Genomic DNA, 24,160 nt, shown 5'->3' with positions numbered 1-24,160 from the left:
TACCCGTTCTCTCTTCTCCTTCAGCTCAAAGGCCCAACACTGTTCTGAACTTTTAGGCCTCAGGCAACATAATCAATTCTACAATGCCATTATTTTACCTTCGACTACACAACAGACTAGGGCAGGTGCATCACAACATGTAATGAACAAACTTGATTACTGCAACATCTCTCTAATGTGAATTGTGGAGACAGTACCAACAGAAACACAGACCACGAGTTGGTTTATAAGGATATGCCAGGCCTGTATTCTTGTAGTCTCAAAATCTATTACAGTAGGAATAGAGCAAAAGATTCAAAAGAAAACGCTTACAACTAAAGGAACCATTCTTGTCCTAAATTTCTGAAAACTTGAGTAAGAAACTTTCTGAAGAAACTTTCCACATAACTTGGAAATTTTTAATAAATCTGTTATGACATGCAAATTATTTACTGCTTTTCTGTCTAGAGTTCTGCATGGAGACTAATGCAGGGGGTGACAGGGGCAAGATGTGTGAGGAATCCTTCTAGTTCATTTGTAGGCCAGGTTACAGCAGCACTTGAAATGGTCACCTCCCTAATCTGACCCAGCTCAAGAAAAGAGAAGTTTCACCTGGGGCATGGGAAAAGGGAAGAGATGATAATATAAAATCAAGCAATTTCAACAGTGATAGATGACAGGATGCTTTCGGGGCCATTAATCAAGTAACTACTTATATCGCTAAAGAAAACCCCCACTATCAGCAGACACTGTTGACTTTACAAACTTTCCTCAATCTGTAATACTTCGAGGCGTGCAGTTGTGCATAAAGCTGCTTATATTTGCCATTAAAAACTTATGTTAAGTGAACAGGAAAAAAAATCAGACGACTCAAAACCTGTTACTTTATTTTAATTATTATCCTGCATATTCACTTCAGAAGAAGGGAAAGCATTTCTTGAATAAATTTTTCCCTTCAAAAACTCAACTGCATCTTCATTTGTCATTTCCTGAAACTTCTTGTTCATGATCTGGAGGAAAGAGAAAGGAGAGGGTACGTTAGTTCTGTTGTCTTTAGCAAACCACCTTGTCCCATATACCTAGCATTCAATGATGGGAAGGCCGTGGCAAATGGCCATGTATTTTGAAAACAAGTTGATTCAGATCATTCATTCTGTACAAAACAGGGAAATAAGCCAGTCACATAGGTCTTAGGTACAAAGCAATTCAGTGACCTGTGATTTTGTTTTGCTGAACTATGCGTTGTTTTGTTTGTTTGTTTGTTTTAATTTCACTGAGAGTGATAAGTTGTAGCTTGTCTTTTGGAGTTCCTCTGTTCTTTATGACAGAATGCTCTATCGCGATACCACCACCACTACCTTGTAAGAGGAGATGATCTACAAATAATCAATCACTCTGGAGGAAGCTCACCATTTCCTACAGGGCCTGTTCTACTGCGCAAGCATACTCATCACCGCACTGATTAGCAGGACCTAAACAGAGAGAATAACAGGACTTGTCTTACCACAATCACACGGTAGCCCAGTTTATTTAGATGCCTCTTCTTCATTGCCAGCTTCCCTTGGGGGTGTGTTGTACCCACGCAGAAAGCAGAGAGAGGAACAAAGAGAAAAGCCAACCTACAACCAAGAAGAGTAGGGACAACTCCATTGTATGAATGCAGAATAAGCATTTTAAAGATTTAATGGTTGAGAGATGTTCTTTAATACTGCAGAACCTATCTGTCTTACTAGTGGGCAAAAATACCAGCACTGCAAAAATTGCTTTATTCTTTTCCTTCTCCAAATAATTTAACACCTCTTTTCTTCTATGAGCTTCACATAAGTACAGGCATCTACCTAAACAACTCCTTAGACCTCTAGTTCTCCCACAATGAGAAGGAAATAGATCTTTCAAAATTGTACATTATTTTGACAGCTTGCGCATTTACTTTGATCTTTTGCTAACATTCAGAATATTTTATTTCCTGCCATAAAAGCCTATTTGGAAGAGTGAGAAAACCTTAATGCCTCGGTAGCCTGACAGTGAACCTCTATTGCACAAGTCGCTAGCTCCCCATTTTCCAGAAAGCAAACTATACAAAATATACTGCTGCTTGTGTGATCCAGCACACAACCATAAGCATTGTCCAGTCCTAGTTAAGTCTTACTTGGATGATACATGTCCCACTTCAGTTACTGAGAGGCCATTTTTCTGCACAAGATTAATTTAATCACTGAAAACGTGGACACGATGATGCTTTTCATTCAGACTATATTTCAGCAGCAGCATTCACTGCCTCAACCTAACGTGGAGGCGCGAATTTTGAAGACTTAAGAGAATAACTGAATGTTGATTGGACGCACAAAAATGCTTGGAATTTTAAAATTATAATGTAACAATGTTTTGGAAGGGATCTTAATTATACTTTGAAATCTGTATCCATTATAAGAGGTTGAGATTATCCCCGCTGTGAGGTTTCCTGCCTCCTTGTCTAAAGTGTAAATTCTAGACTCTGTTAGAAGAGGGTACTGAGCTAGATGAGTTGTGGTTCTGAACGGGCATGGGAAATTTTCTATGTTTCTGCAAGCACAAATAACAAGGCAGGTATTTACTTTGTTTCTGCAAGTCAATGAACCAAAGAAGCAACTAGGTGGAATACATACAAATAAAACTAGCCTGCTGGAGAAAATATGCAATCAAAAAAAGACACCTTTGAACACTTGAGTCAGCATGATCATCTGTTGCAGTTACTGGGAGCACTTTCTTTCTCTCTGAATCCATTCTGATTTCAAAATCTGAAAACCAAACAATAAAACATTAAACACTGCAAGAGGTTACAAATAATGTTCTATCCAGCTAATTTGAAAAAGTCAACAGATATTGTCACTGCTGTGTTTCTAATTCTTACTTTCTAATAATTTACCTATTACTGATGACTCTTCCTTCCCTGCAACCAGTATAAACAGCTATAGCTTGCACATCTCTAGAAAAGATATTTTTTAGAAACTATAGATATAAAAAGTTTATAGGAATGAAATCAGTTTAAAGAAACAAGTCTTGACCGTAGTCTGTCGTACCTATTCAGGTTTTCCTGTGATCTGATCCCTAACTTTAAAATATTTACAAAGAAAATTATTGTAAGTATCCTAAAATATATTGGCAAGCTGGGCGGCTGACGAAAGAATAAGCAATATCAAAACATAAAAGAAACTAAATGTTATGAAATTATCACCTATCAAAGAAGCTCATATCCCATTTTTATAAATTCAAGTAGAATTCGAACCTTATCCAGTTTTGGAGGAAAAACAAGTCAGAGACAAAAAGAAAGTGGTTGTTGGTTTTTGTTTTTGATGTGATTTAGTACTAAGAGGGCAACTCTCTAAAATGGTTGGCCGTACTGGATTTATGTATAACTACAACCCGTTCTCTGATGCTTTCCACAAAAGTTGAAAGCAGTTCTGTAAAGAAGCGCAATCATAATGTTTTAGTAAATTAAATACTTTAACAGAAGCATCCTAGAAAATAGATTCACCAGTCAAGAACATCATTTGCTGAAGACAGTGTCTTCAGAGTTTTACATTTCTAACCCCCTGTACCCTATGCACATTTGTTAATATCTTATTATTTTAGGAATAACACATCTATATTCAAAGGACAGTAATTTGGCTTCATACCAATATGGTATTTGTGCAGCAGCTGAACATTTTGCCGAAACATGTTCTCATCTCCCAGAAGTTCTAGAAGGGCCTCTCGAGCCTTTCTGAGATTAAAAGGTACTAATGAGGAGAACTCCTCAGTCAGCACAAATGCAGGCTTTGTGAAGGAAGGGCTATCGAGTTCCATACATGCTTTCACACAATGAAGCATCCTTTCCTTTTGTTCTTTGTAAAGGACACCTGAAAAAGCATACAAAAAGAAAAATTAAATTCAGTGTACTATCTCACAGAATTCTTTATTTTATTATCATTTGCAGTCTGTTCTTTCAGAGCAAATTAATTTCAATATAAGAATCAAAGCACTTTTTTTTTTTCAGAATAACTGCAGTATATTTTTAAATATACCCCATTGATTCACTAATTATAATCTGAAGTCTATGGCTGGAACCTGTCCATTTATCCACTCTTTCCACTCTATTGTACACAGCTCTATGCATGCTGTCAGTTATTACAGAAGACTTCAGGAGAACACTGAATGCGAAAGCAAATGTAAAGTTCTTTATAAAATCCAGACAAATAAAAGGCTATTTCGGAAACAAAGAAGATATCTCACAGTTTGGCCAGAATTTTGAAACTGTGCTTTAACAGTAGTAAAAAGGCCAAACTGTAAGCCGGCACAGCTTTCAGGTTCAGTCAAAGGAGGCTCAACAGTAAGACACAGGCTCTTACTCTGCACTGAATTCCTACTCTGCAAAACTACGTTGTTGGCTGTAGGGAATTAAAATGCAGAAACCAAATTCCTCTACAAACTTTTCCGAGTTCCTCATTATAACTCAAAGTAGTCAAAGAAACTTCTACCCATGACTTACAAGTATTAAAGTTTATTTATAGAAGTCATACTTCCTCTGTTTTTCATGCCTGAACATGTCAGAACATTTTTTAAAAATGCCTGAACATTGAAGACAGAACCCCTGGCTCTTACCCATTTCAACCATTACTACAAATCTCACATTTACTCCTCTCCCTGCGCAGATCTACTATTTAAAGTGTGGCCACCTCGTGGCCCAAGACAATAAGCTTGATGACCAGCACAGAATCAGAGAATATACTGTATCACTTAGACCGCCATCATAACGTTAGCTTTTTCTTGAGGACTTCACATTTAATATTAATCATTTTGCCTTCCTTAATTTCTAAACTTTAACACAGTAACAACAAATTTTGTATGGAGGCAGACTACCCCTTTTAAAAAAGGAACATGACATAGTAAGGCCTGACCTGACTGTAGAAGTTCGTCAAGGTTGTCCTTTTGCAGCAGCTGATCAAGTGCAAGATGAGGTAGATATCCTAAAATGCAAAGTGAATACACCGCTTTCAGCAGTTCCGTGTTGGAAATATGGGGGAGGTACTTATTCAAGCAGCTATGAAGAGTCTCAAAAAACCTTTTCCAAAAGAAGAAGAAAAATATCAAATACACAAATAAGAAATATAGAAAACGCAGATTTCAAACCAAACTACAAGCTAGAAGTCCTTTTCACCTTGATTAATCATATGTTGTGTATTCCAACATTAACAGACTTAGTAGTCTGGTCAATCTAGAACCAAGAAGGTCTGTATTTTCAATTGTACTGAGAAAAATTACTATGTAGAAAAAATTACTAACAGACACAGCAAGTTTAACATACAGATAAATAAAACAGGACTATGACTTCTTTCACAAGTGAAATCAGTTTCCATTCCAAATATGACCCTATAAAGATTATGTAACAGATTACCAGGCTTTCTAAACCAAAACCTACAGATGCTTTTGGCCTCTGGGAACATAGTTGAGTTGTGAATAAACTCGGAGAACTATCAAAAGATATTTCAAGTTCAGGAATTCCGGGTCTTCTGTCACCTTCTCAGCAAAAATATCCATCAGTTCACTAGGCTGGAAGCCAAGCATCTCGAAGGCAGAGAGAAAAAGGATAATCTAAAACAGAAGAAACTTGTTTAAAGTCAAGAAATAAAGTCAGTGAAATGGATCATAATGGACATTTTTAATGGAAACAAACTTTTCAAATTGTAACATCCCTTTTATTTTCTATTTCTACAAGTTAATGAATAGAAGAGCATTTTAAAAATGTAATTATGCCAACTTCATCAGAGTGGTATTCCTAAAATCTGCTTACTGAGGATCAAAGATAACATGAAGAAAGATAAAATGGAAACCACCAGAAACTGCCTATTCTACTGGTACTGGTATCATTCAGTCTCAACCTCACCTGTCTTTTGTCCCAAAGGTAGACAGTGGAAGTCACATAGTTTGCTACTGCTGAGAACAATTTTACATTACGGTACTGGAGATTGTAACAAGCTTCCAGAATAAGAATTAACTGCCGAAATGGAGCGTCGTGGACATTCTCTGTAACAGAGGAGCAAAAAAGGACAGATGATACAAAGCAATGGGAGCTGTATGTTGGAGACATGGTGGGGATAGTGAGGCAAAGGGATGGAGGAGGGAAAAAAATTAATCAGGTTGGGAATAGTGGAACAGACCAAGGCTAGCTAAACTGAGCTAAAACTGAGCCAAACAGGAGGAAGGAAAGTCTTAACCTCGTTAGAGTGAAGGAGCCGAGAGTTGGAAGAAACCAAACTGAGCCAGGACCAGGGCTAGAGGGGACAAATCCACAGAAGAAGCAAGCAGAAGCGTATGTTACCTAGAATATCTCCTGTTCCAGGATTCACGATTCTCACTGCCTCCCTACTCTCAGCATGGAAACCCCCCAGGCTAGCTGTAGTAGCAGTGATGGAGCCTTTGGGCTGCCCATCGGGGTGCTTTTGCCACGTCAGCTGAGGGAGTAATAAAGAGGTGGATCTAAAGCTGCTAATTAATCAGATGTTGGCACATGAGGAAATTGACATTTTTCAGGTTTCATTTACAAAACTGCAAGAAACCATGAGTCTATATGCACGAAGCTATGTTTAAAAAATACGAAGGCTGTCAAGCACAGAAACTTTAGTGTATGCCAGACTGGAAAACGTGCAACCTTAACCTCCTGGCACATGAGCGTTATGACACAGTCTGACTACAAGATCACAACAGATTTCTGCACAGGAGTGCTGCTTCATTCAGCGCACAAGACGGACCTCCTCCTGAGATGAAAAAGATTAAGTACCTAAGAACAATGTTCTCTTTTGAACATCCTGCTTTGTTTGCTGCAGTGAGTGGCATACATGTCATAAGAGACAGGGACTGCAAGAAGAGACAAGAGTATCACTAAAGTAGTAGGAACAGCACTCATCAGAACTAGATTTTATCTTTTCCTGTCAGAGGACTCAAAGGGATAGCAGGAACATAACTGAATTTAAATCCTGTGAGTTGTGCTCACTCATTTTCCAGGCTCAGCACGGAACGCTGTTACCTAATTTCTTGAAGTGCTGAAGCTGCAATTGAAACCAATGGGAGCTGTGCATCAAATAAAGATATTTTTAATGCTAGGTATTGTTAAAGAAAACAGGCCAAAGGAGTCTGAAATTCCTGGACATTTGAATCTGAAGCGCTCTCTTTTGCCTCACTAACCCTGGGTCATTTCCTGGCTGCTGCAAAAATGAACTCAGTAAGTACTTATAAAGTAGTCATTTATTACAGTTAAGGTCAGGCCCCCAAATGTGGGGGAGGAGGCTAACCAACGCACTTTTTTGAAGGCCTGAACAACAGCATGGGACCTGAAAAACTTGCTGGAGATCTCCTTTGCCCCGTGGGCCCCAAATCGTGCCCCTCTCTTCTCTCCCTATTCTATTTCCAGCCCCTGATGAGGATCGTTTCTGTCCAGAAATTAATCGTTCTGCCCTCAGAGCACATTTTGCACTATGCGCCGTACATAAACCCTGAGAACACATGCCAAAAAATGCAGAGAAAAAGTATGGAGTAGCTGCTCGCTCAGTGCATGCCGTCTAACCTGTGTGCTGAGCAAGGCATAATTTCTGTGGGAGAAGCCAATATAGGTAATTAAAGGCTGTGTCCTAACACATATGAATAACTAGGACAAATTAAGATTGCACAAGCAGTCCAAACATTCATGTTCCTAATTTTTAAAAACATTCGTTTTTAAAACATTTGTTGCTATTTTACTGATTTTTACACAAACATTCAGCTGTATTAGAAGTGTGAATCAATATATACTGACCAAATATGCTTTGGAGACATATTATAAACATATGGAGGGAGGTGAGAACATTAGCCTTCATTTAATTTTTTTCTGGGCTGCAGCATGAAATCAATTAGTAAGCAGCATTCAGTCATGAAATTCAGTTAGTCAGGGAAACATTATATGCCCTTTCGTTTATCATCTAAACACACTAAGCCATCAATCTGTCTTACAAGATGTCCATTTTCAATGCAATTCTTTTAAAAGCTTATCCAAAATCTACTTTCTCTTGCTCACATTCAGTTCTTTTTCTTAAATTTTGCATACAGAGAGAATGCAAAGAGAAGTATACAACTGAAAAAGATGTTAAGAAGGACAGAGACCACAAGAACTATTCGCTTTCATTACACATTAGTAATTTTCTGTGTTCCTCCTTGTCATATGGCTCCACGTTACTAAAATAACCTGTAAAATAAAGATGTTTCCTGAGTTTTAAAGGATATTAGAAAAGGGAGATGGGACAATAATTAGGAAGAATCTGGTAAAAGGAGGGGGAAATTTAATAAACTTATTTTTTCTTACCCAGAATCTTTTCGCTGCAGGCATTCAGGATCGGAATGGAACAATAATTCATTGCAGCAAGAGCCAAAAACACACGCTGAGCATTCGGGAAAGTCAGATGGTCTATCTCTTTCAAAACTGCCATCTAAAGTGAATTAAAGTTTATTAAATCTTTCATTCTTCAGGTATATTACCACTGCTTATTTACACGAAAACTTTCCCAAATTCCTTAGCTTGCTGGGATTCACATGAAGGAAAAAGTAATAACAAGCAACAAAAGCATAAATTTCTTCCAATTACCTAATAAACAGTTACAGCTGATAGTTTTCTAGAGCTGTCAAGCAATTTGCCTTTATATGGATTTTTTAAAAGAAAGAAGTCTTTCTAAAGCTTATTTCCAAATACTGTGAGTATATATCTCCTATCAACTATTAAAAAGGTAGCAGAAATACAGTTGGCATGGTAGACATTTAATACTACTGCGATTACTGTTTTGGATGCGTGCGAAAGCTGTAAGCCTTCAGAGTGATCCAGTAGCACACTCAGCGGCATATCTGTAATACATATACCCAGCTACAAATGGGGCCTGAGGCACACAGGAGGTCAGCTCTGATGCCATACAATCGACTTCATTTATAGAAGCAGTAGTGAATTGGATATAAATGACAGTAAAAATGAGACTAAGACATTTAGCTGTACTGGTTTTTAAAATACAATATTCTTATAGCATGCCTACCAAAGGACAAATATAAAATGTCTACAGTAGAAAATACACTAGATAATAGTAAGAAAAAACAGCGTTCCATAGTCTCACAGGATATTATAAAAGCTCTCTTCAGTTAACAAGTGGAAATGTTTTGCTTTCCATTCTCCACTACATCTTGTGCCAAGTTCTCACCATCTTGTTCTAAAAAATGCTACCTTGTCCAAGGTTTCTTGGTTTACTTAAATCTAAGACATTATGTGAGCGCCCTGCACTGCTCTATTTTTGCATGAGAAGCCCAGTTTCCTATCAGCACTATGTTCCTTCACTTCCTCATGAACGCTATTAACCCTGACCTTAGAGCCCTTCAGCTGGGTGATGAAAAACACTGGCAGGCCCAGTTTGAAAGAAGCTTGAAAAAAGTGTCTTTACTCAGAGGACAAAACCTGGTATCACCAGCCAAACCTGGTATCACCAGCCATATAACCACAGCCTGCTCCCAACCACTCTGTTTCCTGGGGGACCTCTCAGATAAAGACAAGCATAAGGCCACGAGCTAGGCGAGTTCTCCTGGCGTCTCACTCCCAGCTCTCTCTAGCCCCATAGCATCGTTGGACGTGGCCCCATCACAGAACAGTTTTCTGGTCTTCAAGCCACAGGTCAGGCAAGGGGATCAGGCTAAAAGTGCTTCCATAACATATAATGTGACCAACCTAAACAAGAGGTGAGAGCACTACTATTTTGCTCTTTCAATTCCCTTTTTACACAGCTCCTTTGCTTTCTGCTCCTTCAATGGTTTGACATTCTCAGCCTCCAAACTTAAGTCTCTCTTGCAAATACAGCTGGAGTACGACTCATACAGCAAATCCAGTTAACTTTTCTATTGTATTTTCTCTTTGTCTAGAAAGAACCGTACACAACTTATAAATAATCAGAGCACAGGTTTTGTAGCAGTAACAGTGATGAAATGAAATTTACCAACAAAAATTATGAAATGTACCTCTAACTTCTTTTTCAAAAAGACTGGAGCATCTTTTCCCATGCATCTCATTAGGTTTTGCAGTATAAAGATGTCTCCGATATCTGGGATTCGCTGCTCTACTAGTAATCTGTTAAAGGAAAACACAAGGCCTTCAGCTACAGAGAACACCTGTTTAATAGAGGTTCTCTTATTTCAGCAGACATAGATATGTACCCCCTCCCTCACTGTCACCCCCCCCCAAAATAAAGCCATAATTTATCCTGCTTCTCTCTCACCCCCTCTTTTTTGCAAGGCTGGCACAGTTGTTCATGATGTAGCTGCAGCACAAATGTTTACCTAGAAGGGAATAATGATATTAATACAAACATATGCCTTCTTAATGCTATCCTGATACATCAGTGTTGTCCCTCTTCAGCCTGAACAAGAGAGGCACCTGCCAAGACTGTAGCATGTAAATGCGCAGGCCTAAGTGCTACAAGCCTCATGGAATTAACACATTTCTGCAGGAAAAAAAAGCAGATTTTTATCATCAAATCATCTACATGGAGACAAGTTCTGAAACAGCCACGAAAGTCAGTGATGGACCTTGACAACAACCTGGAGCAAAAGAGGGAAAAAACACAACCAGTGGTGCTGTGGGCTGCAGGAGCAAAAGGGCATGTCAGAACACAGAGGAACCATAAGCACCAAATCAAGGAGTCCAGCTTTCCCAGCAGCTCCTTTTCTGGCTCAGCAGGAAACACTGTAATTGTTACCTCTGAATCACCCCTAAAAATACCTCCACAGCAACAAAAATATGAAGTGTTACTTTTGTCACGTTCTAAGGGCAGTGAACTGCTCTGAAATTCATCAGTGCAGAAGCTGCTTCCTGTAAATGGGCAGGAGCTCTGGACATCAATACGGAGGAAAAGTTGTAGGTGGATCACCTGCCTTCCCCCAACCTACAAGAACTGTGTACCTGAGGAGAACCTGCTTTTTGTGGCTAACAGAGCCACCTTCTCAAAGCTGGACCTGGCACTGGACCAAAAGTCCAAAGCCATGGCATGTTTTGCGAGAACTTCAGCAAAAACCATCTCATGGGGGTCAGTGGATTGGTTAACACCTAACTCTCATCTGCCAAAAAAAAAGAAAAAAATCATTACAACCAAAGAAGTTATTCTGCTAAAGCAGTAGATAGAAGGACTTGCTGGGTGCACAGATATAGTTAAAATTTGTTTTCCTCTTAACTTTTCCTTACTCAATTCAACAGAAATAGTCCCTGGCTATTGAACAGCATTCTTCATCAGGAGAATTCAAAATGCTTCACAAAGTAAGTTAGCCTCATTACCTCTTTTGTACACATGGGGAAAACAGAGGCATAGATAGGTGCTATGACTTGACTAACATCACAAAAAAACCACAGTGGTGGAGTTGCAGTCAGAATATGCATCTCCTGCAGAGCAATCTAGTGTCTTATGCCACTGGAAGCCTTTCTGCTGGAGACTGCAAAGACAATGCCAAAAAATCACTGCCTTGTACAGCTGTTATCTCATGGTAATCATCTGGGTCCTAAAACTGCAATGTCTTTTGTGCACAGACTCTCCCTCCATGCTTTCTAAGAAACCTACAATCAAACAATATTTAAATATAAAGAACATGTGAAAGATATATTTTTCTCACCGTAATCCAGCTTGAAGAGCGCTCACGTTCTTGTCTTTATCCAGCCCTGCTAAAGTGCTCGCCAAAACGGAGACATATCGGTTATCAAGTCGATTAAGCTTCTCCTATTAGAGAGTTTTCACGACGTTAGATTACTTCAGGCCAGTAAAAACGTCAAAGAAAAACTTCAAAGAAAAACTGGCCACATTTAATGTTTTCCTGCAACACCATCTTTCTTTCCAAAAGTCAATTTATCAGCTTGAATTCTCCTTTGACCTACAAGGCCTCACACCAGTCAAATTTAATTGATTTGAAAAGGGTCGTGTTTTTTGAGACTTCTTCCTTCTGTTAAGTCTTGCTGAAATCAGCCAGTGGTTTCAAAAACGAAGGAAACTAGAAGCCCCCACCAAGTAAGTGAGCCTCGTTTCCATGGGACGTCAGACTAACCCACGGATATAACGCAAACTCTCACTAATGCTGTATAGCCTACCAAAATTAGCCGTGAGGTTCCAGGCCAATCTTTAGGAAAAGAGGGATTTTGATACTTACTTGGCACACCCTCAAGAAGGTCTGGACCAGGAGAGTGTTCTGAGGAACGCCTAGGTTCACCACAGCATGCAGGCTGAACACCAAGTCCCCCCGCGTCATCCGTCTGGAGTCCCGCAGCAGCTGCTGGCAAAGCGGAACGAAGGCCGGGTGCTCAAAGATCAGCCGCTTCTCGTAACGCCGCTGGTCTTCAGACAGGTTTTTGAAGAGTCGCCACAACGTAGTCAAACAGTTTGTGAAATGCTTGGTGGAAACGGCAGACTCTGAAACCAAGTCCAGTACGTCAGACGGACACGTGCATTTCTGGAGGCTGTTAAAGAACTGCTCGGTGTGAACCGTTCCTTGCTTCGCTTCCAGGTTCCCGGAACCATCCTCCAACTTTTGAAGTGTCAAGGAGCTCGGGGGGGCCTGCTCACTCACCAAAGCCTCTGTGCTCTTCTCCACTTGTATTTTAGCACCTGTACTAAAAACATCTGTCTTCTGAGATAGAAATCGAAGAGATGATTGATGCAGACACCGAAAAATGTTTAAAAAGATTTTTCTGAAGTTTGCGTTTTCCATGGGATCCTTATATCTGCCAATCCCCAAAGCGTGTGCTCTCACTGTAGCTGAAGAGCTGGGTGCCTGCACAGAATTGCACCTATGCACGCATCTCACTGTCTTTAATAAATAACTTATTTTGTTATTCATTTTTGCTAATACCCGATTAACGGGTTGCAAGTACCAGCTCGGGACAACAGATCCGATGAAATTCTACCGGTGGAAACAGGCCTGGAGAAACAGTGTAAGGTCATTTATCTGTAAAGCCAATTGAGAAGTAGAGATTAGTTAAGAGACTTTCTATTCCTAAAGTAAATCGCCAGATTTACCCATTTCTTTTACAGAAGAAGGGAAAAAAAAAGGAAAAGAAAAGAAAAGATGTAGAAAACACACGATGCGGCCGCTCCCGCTAGGCTACGAGCCCTCTCAAGCGCGACGCGGTAGAGGGGACTTACAGGGGGATACAGCCCTCCCGGTGGGTGCGCACCGGCTCCTGGTGGCTGGTGGCCGGAGCCCCCCGCCGCCCGCCGCCCGCCGCCCGCCGCCGCCCCGCGGCCGTTACCTCGCACGCGGCGGCGCAGCACCGCCGCCATGACACCGGCGCGCCCTGGCCACGCGCCCTCGGCGGGCCTCGCGAGAGGGACGGCGCGGGCCGAGGGACAAACCGCCGCGGCGCGCGGCGCGTTGCCGGGCAACGCCGCGACCGTTGGCGGGTGGTGCGCGCGCCGCCTGGGGGCGCGACGCCGCGACCGTTGGAGGGTGCCGCCCTCATGGCCAAGCTCGTGTTGGCAGGTGAGGGGCCGCCGGGGCCCCAGCGGCCCCTGGGAGCGGAGTGGCCATGCGGCTGCCGGCGGCAGTCGATCGTCTTTGCAGGCTTTGTAGCTTTAGCGTTAGTAGTGTTTTTTTCTCTCTCTTTAGAGGTGTGTCTCTGTGCCGCCCTGCCTCAGCCGTTTCGGTGTTGGCTTTGTCCCCCTCTTCCCCCTCTCCACTGCTTTCGCTCCGGGGTGGCCTCCTCAGCCCCTTAAAAGTCGGCTGAAGTGCTGCTTTGGAATGGGCTGCATCGCCTACGAAGTTGTCTTTATGCTTGTCCTGCCGCTTTCTGGGAACTCAGGGCATACTGGTTACATAAGACTCTTTTTGAATTAGAACAGTTCAAAAATTGAGATTTTTCAGTTGGAACAATTCAAAGGCTCCTGATTTATTAAGCCCTTGTCAATCAATGTCACAAAATCTTCCATTTGCTCATGTTCTTGCTGTGTTCACAGGTAGGGCAAATTGCCCTTACTATGCCAAAGCGGAACTCCTGGCTGACTATCTCCAGGCTAATTTGCCGGACTTCAGGGTTCACAAGATCACTAAGCACCCTTACAAATGGGAGGTAAGGGATTATAAGTCAAGTCATTAGTAGATATCCCAGTGCTTCACTAAGTAAGGAATGCGCTTCTTAGCTGCGGTATGTCTCTTCTTTCTCTGTATTAGCATTTTGCTATGTGGGTAGAGGTGCTTTGGCTGCAAGAGACAGCTTGAAGAAAGGTCAAATGTTGTGAGAGACCGGCATTCTCGTGAGGACACAAACTGAGGGCCAGGCTGAAGCTGTGTTTGTTGGTTAAAAAGCTGAAGAAGTTTATTTTTTTTCTTATTATGTATAAGTGGCTGCTCGGTCTGCTGCTTGCTGTAATTTCTGTGCATTGTGAATGTATATGCTTTCAGAGTCGTTAATTGACAAGAAGATTTCTAGCTTTGAGTGCAAGGGCTTTGAATTGCAATAGAAGTATGAAATTAAATCTCATATTCTCACTTACTGTGTGGATGGGCCTTTCTGAGCGCTTTGCTGTATGCCAAATTGCTCATTCTGCTTGAAGGCCATTTTACATATTGCCCTATCTACACTGTAGTCCCTGTAAGGAACTGAAAAAAAAATCCAGTATTACTTCATGAGAAAAGACAGTACTGTCATGCTTTTTAGCCCTAACACTTTGCTTGACACCTCAGCCAAGTAACTTGAAGAGCTCTAATGCTAAGTGAATAGCAGCCTACTTACCTTGTACAGTTAACTAGAAATCCTCACATTACTCACTGCTTCAAAGTATTACTTTCTTTGGTACCACCGAGACAGCTGAGAAAACTTAGGGCAGTAAAACCAAGCAGAAGTTAGTAAAACCTTTTGCTCGTCTGTTGAGGTATCACCATGACTTAGTCTGTGTCATTCTTCCATTTTGTACACGCTGGTATGTTGGTGAGCTGTGAAACATCTTGTAATTATGTCTTGAGAGGAAATAATATAACAAAAATGTTGATAGCTGTAACATGTAAGTGTTATCAAATGTGGAAAAAGTATTAACATCTTTTTGGGGTGTTTACAATAGGAATGGCTTCGTGACATCTGTGCAATGAACGGATGGGAACACAAACAGTCTCCAATCATTTGGAGAGAACTTTCGAATCGTGGAGGGAAGGGCCTGCTTCTGGGAGGAGTTAATGATTTTCTGCAATATGCTCAGGTAATGAGCTGCTTTTAATGCTGTGAACTCATATTTTAGGTTTTTTTTCATATAACGTTCTTGTTCCTCCTTCAAGTGTAAAATAAAACGGACCTTTCTAGTGTTAGGTTTTTGTGTTTGGGCTGTCATTTGATTAGAGATCACCCTTTTTGATCTTAGCACTATTATGGCATCACATCAACAATGCTGAGTGAGGAGATGTTAACCATTGCTGAGGAGAACCTACAAACTCACATTGAAATTGTAAAAGAGGAGGAAGAGATTAGAAGTCTTATCAACCCTTTGCAGATCTGGATCACCAGGTGAGAGTAAAGAGAATGTCTCTACAAAATTTCAGTCAGCTTTAAAAGAATGCATTTCTTCTCATCACATCTAACAGAGCTAATAACCAACAGGTTATACATGAACCTATGTAATTTGCTGAATTGAATTACGTTCTGTACCCCTCCATATAAGCACTCAGGGTATAATCCAGAAGGTATTTCTGCTTTCATTGCATCTTGCATCAATTTAAGTAAACGATGCAAACAGGCACCTTTGGGGATAGCAAATATTTATGAAATAAGGTAAGAATGGTGTAATACAGGATGTTTTTGGAAATATTTAAATAAGTAAACACTCCTTTGCAGTTCTGACTTTGAATTTTTCTGCATTTCTGTTAGTATTTGCCATTGATATTTGCACACCTCAAGAAGAATTATCGTTCTTTAAAGATGCTAAGTTTTAACTGGCAGTATCCCCTGAAATGTATAGGATGAAAAAAATCTTTAAATGAAAGAAGAGGCCACCTGTTTAATTTTTAACTTAAAATGGGAAGAAAGAGCAAGAAGTGAACCAAGCTAGTGGACTATTTAAACGTTAATCAACTGCAAAAGCAAGTTCTTCCTCTTTCATTTGTGTAGTACTTCTGATCAAGCACTGTTGGCTGGTTAACTGTATTTTTTCTGTATCTTTTCCTCATCAGTGCATCAGCTCCAACCTGCTATCATCTAATCCCTCTATTGGCAAATGGAGAAGTGTTTGGGATGACCACAGAAATCAGTATCCATTTACTTGACACGGACCAGTTTAAGGAAGTTCTTTGTGGTATTGTGATGGAAGCTGAAGACCTGGCATTCCCGCTCCTCCGCAGTATTTCAAAGCACACTGAAATAGAAGAGGCTTTTCTTCAAGCTGATGTTATCGTTGTTCTTGATGACATCCTCTTCAAACATGAAGTCCCACTCCTTGAGGACTGCATCAGAGAAGCGAGTGAGATCTGTCGAGTGTATGCTCCCCTCATTGAGAAGAATGCCAAGAGCAGCGTCAGAGTCATTTCAGCAGGGAAAACCTTCGTAAACCTTAAGGCAATGATGATTATGACATATGGCCCATCCATTAAACCTGAAAATATCATTGCCCTTGCGACTTTCTGGGAAAATGCAGCTAAAGCCGTGCTGGCCAGGAAACTGAATATAAATACAGCAGGTGAATATTTGTGTTCTGGTAGCATTTGGGGACTTCACTGGGTAGATGCCTTCTAGAGCGTGCGTTTCATAGCAGACCACAGTTGGTGTACGTGCAGAAATGCAAGCACAGCAGCACGCCCCCTGAATTTCATGGCTGTACAGAACACTAGGGGTGTGACTAGCAGGTACTGCTGTTCTCTGTGCCTACAGCTGTGTGGATCTGTGCATGGTCCCATGAATGTCAGTTCGGTCGCTAACTGTTGCACGCAGCCCTGCCGTTCTGGCATGTATATTATGCTGGAGAATACGCTAAGCAGGACTAAGCTGCATTGTGAATCAAGAACTAGGACTTCAAGGTTGCGTTTGCACTGTGCAGTATATTGTTACATCGGAGATGCCCAAGCTAGCTGTGAATAAACCAGTATAGAAACATGACAGCATACTGCTGTGCAGATAATAAACTGAGAGTATAACAGAACTGTGTTGCAGTGTTCTTCCTGAGTAAGTTAGCTTCCTTTCTCAGGAAGGCCAAGGGTTATAGCTTGGTTATATTCACACAGTTCTTCAACACTCTGTTCTGCATCAACATTCTCTCTGTGCTGCAGAGGTAGGAAATGGTCATCAATGACAAGTCTATATATTTTGGGGCCTAATAAAACAGAAAAGTAATTTTTAAGTTAATAGACTGAGTAGCATGTCAGCAGATTATTTAAGAAATTCATTTTGCGCCTAAGCGGTTAGATTTTTTTTAAATCATTTTCTACAGATTGCTATTAGGCAATCTATATTTGCATGAGCAGGGCTTTATAAGGAACGTTTCTGTATGTTTGCAGTATGATTTGTTTTGTTTTCGAACAACTAAATATTTACTAGGTTTACTCTAATACCTACAATAGCATTCTATAAGTTAAAGTTCCTTCTTCAGCTTATGATGAGGTTTCATGTAATTTTGTGGAAACAGAGGTTAGCTGCAGTTTTCAGATGAAATGATCTCTGTGATGAAAGTAGGACGTTGAATCAGAGAATAGTGCATGTTCGAGGGGTCTTCTGGAGATCATTTACTCCAGCCTATCTTGTGCAAGCATTTGTCTTTCTCTTTATTAATCTGTGTATTTTTCTCTGTTACAGGAGTTAAAGATGTGATTATTTGGGGCAATGTTACTGGCTGGAGCTACACTGATTTGTCACATGCAAAAGTGTATGGACATGATGGTGCTATTTGGGGTCCACCTAATTTTTCACGTCCTTTATGCAACGTGATTTATGATAGGTACAGTACAGATTTGTTTTTTAAAGTAAAACTAACCAACTTAAATTAATCTCTTTTTCTCTGAACCCTTTAAAAAACAAAGAAAGATTTTGTTTTCAAGGTCTGTCTTTACTGACAGATTTTGTACTGCATATAAAGGAAATACTCATGCTGAAGTACTCAGGCCCCAAAAGAAGTTGGGTAGTTACTAGTGCTATACATAGTTCTAACTCCCCTTCCAACTTTAGTTATAGCTGTATTTTCCTACATATTAAGTGTATTTCTTTGTATCATATCGTGAGCAGCCCCTAAAATGTGGTGAAAGGCCAGCTAGTGACATGGTTCCTCATATCCGTAAGACATCTTTGAAATAATGCTAAATGTATATTGAAAATATGGCCTGCAGGGGCTAATGCTGTCAATTTCACAAAACAGGGGTTGCTAACACCTGTAAAAAGGACACTTGGCAGCCAGATAGTTTCTTGCCAAAAGGCAAGTAGCAAAGAAAGGATCGTTGTTGTGAGGAGGCAGTAGATGCGACATGCACTCATGTCTGGCTGTGTGCAGAGCTCCGGCTCTGGGCCAAACCTAGCATTTACTGAGCCACTGAAAGGGGACATTTGATAGGCAGGTTTTTGGGCCACAGACACTTTCTTTTGTTCCATATTTCTACTGTGGCTACCACAAAGACATTCTGGTCTGTGGATGGGTCCTTACGTTAATACAGTAATACGTGTAAATAACAATAATAGAGGTTATGACTTGATTAAGTGACCTGACTTTCATAGATAAGGATGCTTCTTGTTAGCTCTTGAGTGACTTTTTGCTGGACCTTATGTCTTCTGCCTTAAGCACCCAAATTTCAGTAAGTTTTAACTATTATCTTCCATTACTCCCTCTAGAAAACTACTCTTCTTGCAGTCATCTTCAGGGGTTCTTTTTCTTTTTCTTTTTTTGATGGTAGCAGCCGGATATATCCAGAATCGCCATCTGCACAGCGTTCATTGAGTTCCCGGGAATATCACTGTGTAGGAATGTCACTTGCTCATGCAGTAGCTACTGTACTCAGATACTGGTATCACGGCTCTCCTCCTGGGGAGATTGTTTCTGTGGGAATTCCTGCTGGAGGTAAATCTATTTTTACTTGACATATTCTCTGAAGACATCTCTTTACTGTATAGCCTTCCTCAGTAGTTGTAATTTTTTTTATTTTTTATTAAGCTTTCTAATTTAATAATAAATTGAAAATCAAATCATGATACAATGAGAGACTGAGAGTTTGTTTCAGCATAAGAGCTTCCACCTCTAAGCAATTGCTCTATCCAGAGCTTATGATTTGGTATTCACTTCTTACCAGTATCTTTTAGGTTAATCTTGTCTTTTTGCAGATTGTCTTTTAGTTTAAATGCTTTTCCTGGAGCATGTGTTTTGCACAAGGACTGTTTATAATTCTTAGTACCTAAGCTATAAAAGCATGTATTTGGGTAGTTATACGGACCGATAAATGAAATGTTTCACAACAGCCATTTAGCCCTTGCATGAAATAAGAGTTTTAAGATTTCCCCTTTTTAAGAGGTAAAGTTGATACATGTACATCAAACTAAAATCCAAAGTCACAGTTAGAGGGAGGCCCTTTAGTTTTTGACCTGTACATTGAGAAAGGCAGTCTCTGTTTATGCTAAGATTTTACACACAGTTGCAGATTTCTGCAAGGCAATCTTGACACTGGTAAGGATGTGGGTTTTAATCGGAGATCATGTGTTTAGGGTAATTTTTCTCTCTTCTTCAGGTCAGTTTTGTGTTCCGGAAGGGGTTGTCTTTTCTATGCCAGTGCGGTTCCAGAACGGTGGTTGGGAAGTCATGACAGAATTAGAAGTTAATGAAACAACTCGAGAAATTCTGAGATTCTTAACCCATGATCTAATGCAGGTGATGATCTCTTGTGTCTAATAATATGCCTACCCTGCCACCTATGGGTATGTCACAACATAACTTTGGATACTGAGACCCTTACTTCAAACATTAGTCGTCTACAAACTGCACACACATGGTTACTTATGTAAAAGCTCATATTTATCAGTATGAGGTAGTATTTATATGTGGAAATGAACAGGCAACTGTTCCATTGCCTGAAAAGGAGATGATAAAATAAGTTTACCTATGTAAACGTAGGAAACGCATCTCTAAGTTCCATGGGCTTTGTACAGAACAGAGATGTTAGCTTTAATTTAATGTTAGTACATTCTGAGCTGTCGATCTTGATTTTGCTAGTGTTATATTCAGAGTAGTTCCATGTCATGAGCCAGATCTGTTGAGGTCTTTGTGGCTGTGACTGTGCACAACTAAAGAAGGTCAGACTTCTATATAATTTGGGATTTTTTTATTTTTATTTGTTAGAAAATACAAAATCAGCAAGCAGTAATTTCATCATTAGATTCTGTGTGCCTCACTGAATATCAAGAAGTTAATTTGGCTAAATATCAGTATCCAAAAAAGACTGGTCCCAAACTCTGCATTCTAGCATCAGTCAGATATTTGTGATCTTCAGTCATAATAATAGTATAGTTTTCACTTAAATATATTTAAATTTGTGATAGAAATTGCAGTGGGTGAAAATGATGAGTGATAATAAAACTATCTTTTCCATTCAGGAAAAGTTTGTTGCACTAAAGGAAATAAAAGAAATGAGTCCTTACAGAGATGGTAAGATCACTGGTAAAAATATTTGCTTCAAGGTGGTATTGTCTCTTTCTAACCCAAGTAGCTGTTACTGGAAAAGTGCTTTCACTATAGGTCCTACTATATGTTTTTGAAGTTATTCTTTACTACTATAAATCTAGAAAGAATGAGTTCAATTTCTAAGAGAGAAAAAATACTGTGGGTTGGAAATTAAACTTCTCATTTTTCTGTTTATTACAGTATCTACCCATTCATTCAATATCTTTAATCTGTAAACCAGACAAAAGAAGAAAAGGTTGAGACACCCAGAAGGCATAGGCTAAAAAAATGATATCCCTGCTTACTGCAGAGAAGGCTATCCGAATAAGCGGCAGCCATATCTGCCACTTCTTCCAGTTACAGTAAATGCAAGATCTTTCAGAGATCCCTACGTTCTAAGTTATTGACCCATTTCCCTTTGCTTGTTAATGACGCACAAAGTTTCTCATGACTTAATTTTGAAAAAAAAAATAATTATATGACAAGTTTCAATTAAAAATCTATAGAACAACGCCAGCATCCCTTTCTAATATGAGGAGCTTGTGGGAAGGCTGCAGGCTGCTATCAGCTAACTACTTAGTTGTGGCTACTCTTGCAACATGAGTATCAAGTGCCACGCTATGCAGGTATTAACCTAAATGCCTTGCTTACCTTCTTACATGTTTAAGTATATTAGGAGGTAGACAAAAATATGGACTGTTTTTAATTTTCTTTTTTTAACAGACCTGGAAACCTTCTCTACTGGCCTTCAAGATGGCTGCAGAGAAAATAATGAAAATTCCCATATGGTAGACTAAAAAATCCTATTATTTTTAAACATAAATATAACTTTTTAACACAATCTTTCCATTGTTCCAAAGAGCAAACTACAAATAAAGGCTGAACATTATCATCACATTTAAAGTATCTTCCTTTTCGAAAACCTAGAACTCTAGAGGCAGAAAAATATTTCAAAAATGGTATAAATATAGCATCCTTAGTCTGGAGACCAAGACAAAACTCCTGCTGACTTTAATGAGTCTAGGATTTTCTTTGTGGCCAATGACATTTCTTCAGACCAACAGACTGTTTCAAAATCATCTCTCAATGTCCAAAACATTTAAATTAAGACAGAATAGTAAAGAATAGTAATTTCGTAACTCCAAACTCTTGCCTCATATGGTAGTCGCGTGTAATGAAACATAGTTTTTGTATAAGAATGTACATTCTTATACATTCTTCAAAACTTATTTTTAACATAAAAATTAAATTGCATGCATCTCCTTAGTGACAAGACCATTTTTGTCTCATGATTTTATTTGTTTCAGGGATTTCATAGAAACTACTCACGTTTTAGGTTAAACGTATAGTTAATCAAGTCCTTGCCTAAATGAGGTTGTTGAGGAACTACAGCCCCTTTTATACGCTTGGAACTACAACTGTTTATGAAATATAATACTAGGATTACTCGCGGCATCGTTAGTGCCTTAAAAGATGGAGATTGCGTTAAATTAAGTGTCATTCAACTTCCTCGTTTTTTATCCGATGTGAAAGTTTAAAGCCAAATAAAAAATTGTCTCTTCTTTATCTCTAATAAATTATGTTGGTATACATTCATTATTTCTGTTCAAGTGGAGTTCAGACTCTTAACAGGGGTAGAACTCATCTTATGTGAGGAAACCAAGAGGAGTTTATTTGTTCCTTGCCAGCCAATATGAATAGAAGGAGAAGGGGAGGCTCTCCCCTGGTCTTTGAAAAAGGCACCCAGAAGGCGTAGGTATCACCAGGGAGTTGGAGGAAAGGGTGCAGTTTCTTGTAGGAAATGTGTATGGGAGAAGCAACATGTACAGGAACTGAGATTTCATTGGTACAGGTATCCTCATGGAAGAGTTCAGATGGGAGTTGTAGAGGCAGATGTTGTGAAAGGTCTTGAAGAAAGTGGTAGGGAATCATTAATTTCATGAGGATATGCTCTTGAGGGAATTAGTTTCTGGCAGTGTATGCACAGAAAATTGGCTGAATCGTTAAAGAGCATCTGGAGGCAGATATCTCAGGAGAGCAAAGGAAGGAAGGAAGGCTGCTTGCTACCAGTAGTCTTTCCAAGCGATATCTTGCTTTGTTCCATGACTCATTCTTCTCTAAGGAGATGTGAGGGAAGTAATAATTTCTCCGGTGTGTATTTACTTTTTTTTCCTACATGGAATATGATTTGGCAGTCTTTTACTATTTGTGTTCTTTTATTCTACCTGTGGAGATGGTAGTTCAAACTCACTGTGCAGTTCAGGCATTAGCACTGCACAGCTGTTAATGAGAAATAAATGAGCTGTTTCTGCATCATTTAAGCAGGCTTAGAGGGCTTCTGAGTCACCATGTGAGAATCACAGCCAAAGCACTTCTCGGGAATCTGGAGGAGAAAGTCAAAACAAATATCCGTGGTGTGGATGTCTCTTATATCCTAAATTACTCTAATTAGGCTAAGCTAGTGGCCTGCAGGGAAATCCAGATATTTCCTCATGGAGACATAACAGCATGGAAACTAAAGTTTGTTACCCTGGCTTTTGCTTAGGGAAAAAAAAAGAATAAAAATAATAGGAAAGCTAAAATATGATAACATATTCAAAGTTGGCCTCTTTGTAACACAAACTACCTCTTGGTAGCACAACGAAAGACTTAGTTTTGTATTGACAAATTTGGTAGGGTTTTTTCTTTTTTTAAGTAATAAGTAATTTCCATTATGCATTTTTCTCACAAGTTTTTGAGTAATGGTGTGTATGTAGGATAGCATTGATGAGTTCTACTACCTGAGTGCTAGCGTAACTGAAAAAAAATCATTAAAAATGTTCTTATGATAAAGGGATGTATCTTAAAAATGTTATATGTATTCTGCATAAACTCTCGAATTTGGATCCACTGCAGAGCATGTAAACTTTCTGGTTGGTCTGATCAGTTCTTATTCTAGGACTTTACCACTAGGGCTTCCTGTTATCCCTCTATATGTTGTTGCACCAACTGTTTGTTACAGCACAGGCTGCTTCCTGCAGTGGTGTGCCTGACTTCCACCTCCTTTTCAGTCTCTATAGCAACACTGTTTCTCAGCAACGGGGAGATGCTTAGTAAAATGGCCCCTCAATTTAGAAATACTGCACTCAAACCATAAGAAAAAAATGGCTTTGAAACAAAGATCAGAGAAGTTTTATCTTTAATAATTCAGAATATTTATTACTAATTAATTAGTGTTCTCTGTCTTGACTGCTGAGACAATTACCTGATACTTTGATCTGGGCCTCTGCCAGGCGTTTGTTGTGAGCAGCATTCATTCAAAAGCAAAACCTTTAGAAGTGTGTCTCGAAGTCAACTTTTAAGTGCTGTAGAACTACTGGACTTCCCTGACAGTATCTTCTAACTTCTGGGCCTTTAGTAGATAGCTGAGAGAAAGGTAAGCACTGTTACTGTATTTAAGAGGAGAAAAATTGCAACTTCATCCTTTGAATACAACATACAAGGTTTTCCACCTTCTTAGGAAACAAAAATAATTGCAGTTTATTCTG

The 24,160-nt window shown here is 39.6% G+C and overlaps 3 protein-coding genes across 13 annotated transcripts in view; 2 read left to right on the top strand and 1 right to left on the bottom strand.

Moving 5' to 3' along the window:
- Positions 1-219: 219 nt before the first annotated feature.
- Positions 220-13,418, bottom strand: FASTKD2 (FAST kinase domains 2). 2 transcript variants are annotated; one of them, XM_068948086.1, is made up of 12 exons: positions 13,280-13,418; positions 12,181-12,975; positions 11,653-11,756; positions 10,012-10,120; positions 8,330-8,453; positions 5,882-6,021; positions 5,417-5,589; positions 4,896-5,059; positions 3,636-3,857; positions 2,672-2,756; positions 1,484-1,598; positions 220-989 (listed from the first exon to the last, which is right to left on the bottom strand). In XM_068948086.1, exons 2-12 carry the CDS (start codon positions 12,865-12,867, stop codon positions 870-872), a joined length of 2,043 nt encoding a protein of 680 aa, XP_068804187.1. In that variant the 5' UTR covers positions 12,868-12,975; positions 13,280-13,418; the 3' UTR covers positions 220-869. The 2 variants fall into 2 exon arrangements, with proteins under 2 accessions (XP_068804187.1, XP_068804188.1); XM_068948087.1 differs by having other exon boundaries at positions 12,181-12,948; positions 13,280-13,350.
- Positions 13,419-13,433: 15 nt separating this feature from the next.
- On the top strand, positions 13,434-20,682 carry MDH1B (malate dehydrogenase 1B). The gene is made up of 8 exons (XM_068948088.1): positions 13,434-13,509; positions 13,983-14,095; positions 15,084-15,218; positions 15,378-15,520; positions 16,183-16,685; positions 17,795-17,936; positions 18,880-19,043; positions 19,705-20,682. Exons 1-8 carry the CDS (start codon positions 13,488-13,490, stop codon positions 19,863-19,865), a joined length of 1,383 nt encoding a protein of 460 aa, XP_068804189.1. The 5' UTR covers positions 13,434-13,487; the 3' UTR covers positions 19,866-20,682.
- Positions 20,605-24,160, top strand: part of DYTN (dystrotelin) — a 60,723-nt gene continuing 57,167 nt past the window's right edge. For 9 of the 10 annotated variants that reach the window (XR_011141809.1, XR_011141810.1, XR_011141811.1 and 6 more), the window contains exon 1: positions 20,732-24,048. The gene's annotated coding sequence lies outside the window, so the exon portion shown is untranslated. Of the gene's footprint in view, positions 20,619-20,731; positions 24,049-24,160 lie in introns of those variants that run through there. The other variant, XM_068948082.1, reaches the window with a different exon arrangement.

The sequence above is a fragment of the Struthio camelus genome, chromosome 6, assembly GCF_040807025.1.
Source record: "Struthio camelus isolate bStrCam1 chromosome 6, bStrCam1.hap1, whole genome shotgun sequence".
Taxonomy (NCBI): Eukaryota; Metazoa; Chordata; class Aves; order Struthioniformes; family Struthionidae; genus Struthio; species Struthio camelus.
This window is presented reverse-complemented; position numbering and strand designations above follow the sequence as displayed.

Excerpts from the sequence above, each read along its gene's own strand:
- FASTKD2 (XM_068948086.1), bottom strand. The coding sequence starts at position 12,867 with ATGAATAACAAAATAAGTTATTTATTAAAGACAGTGAGATGCGTGCAT. Across the intron at positions 10,121-11,652 it reads GCTCTTCAAGCTGGATTACG|ATTACTAGTAGAGCAGCGAA; the intron begins GTGAGAAAAATA and ends TTCCTTTAACAG. Across the intron at positions 990-1,483 it reads TGGGCTACCGTGTGATTGTG|ATCATGAACAAGAAGTTTCA; the intron begins GTAAGACAAGTC and ends TCTTTCCTCCAG.
- MDH1B (XM_068948088.1), top strand. The coding sequence starts at position 13,488 with ATGGCCAAGCTCGTGTTGGCAG. Across the intron at positions 13,510-13,982 it reads GGCCAAGCTCGTGTTGGCAG|GTAGGGCAAATTGCCCTTAC; the intron begins GTGAGGGGCCGC and ends CTGTGTTCACAG. Across the intron at positions 16,686-17,794 it reads ACTGAATATAAATACAGCAG|GAGTTAAAGATGTGATTATT; the intron begins GTGAATATTTGT and ends TCTCTGTTACAG.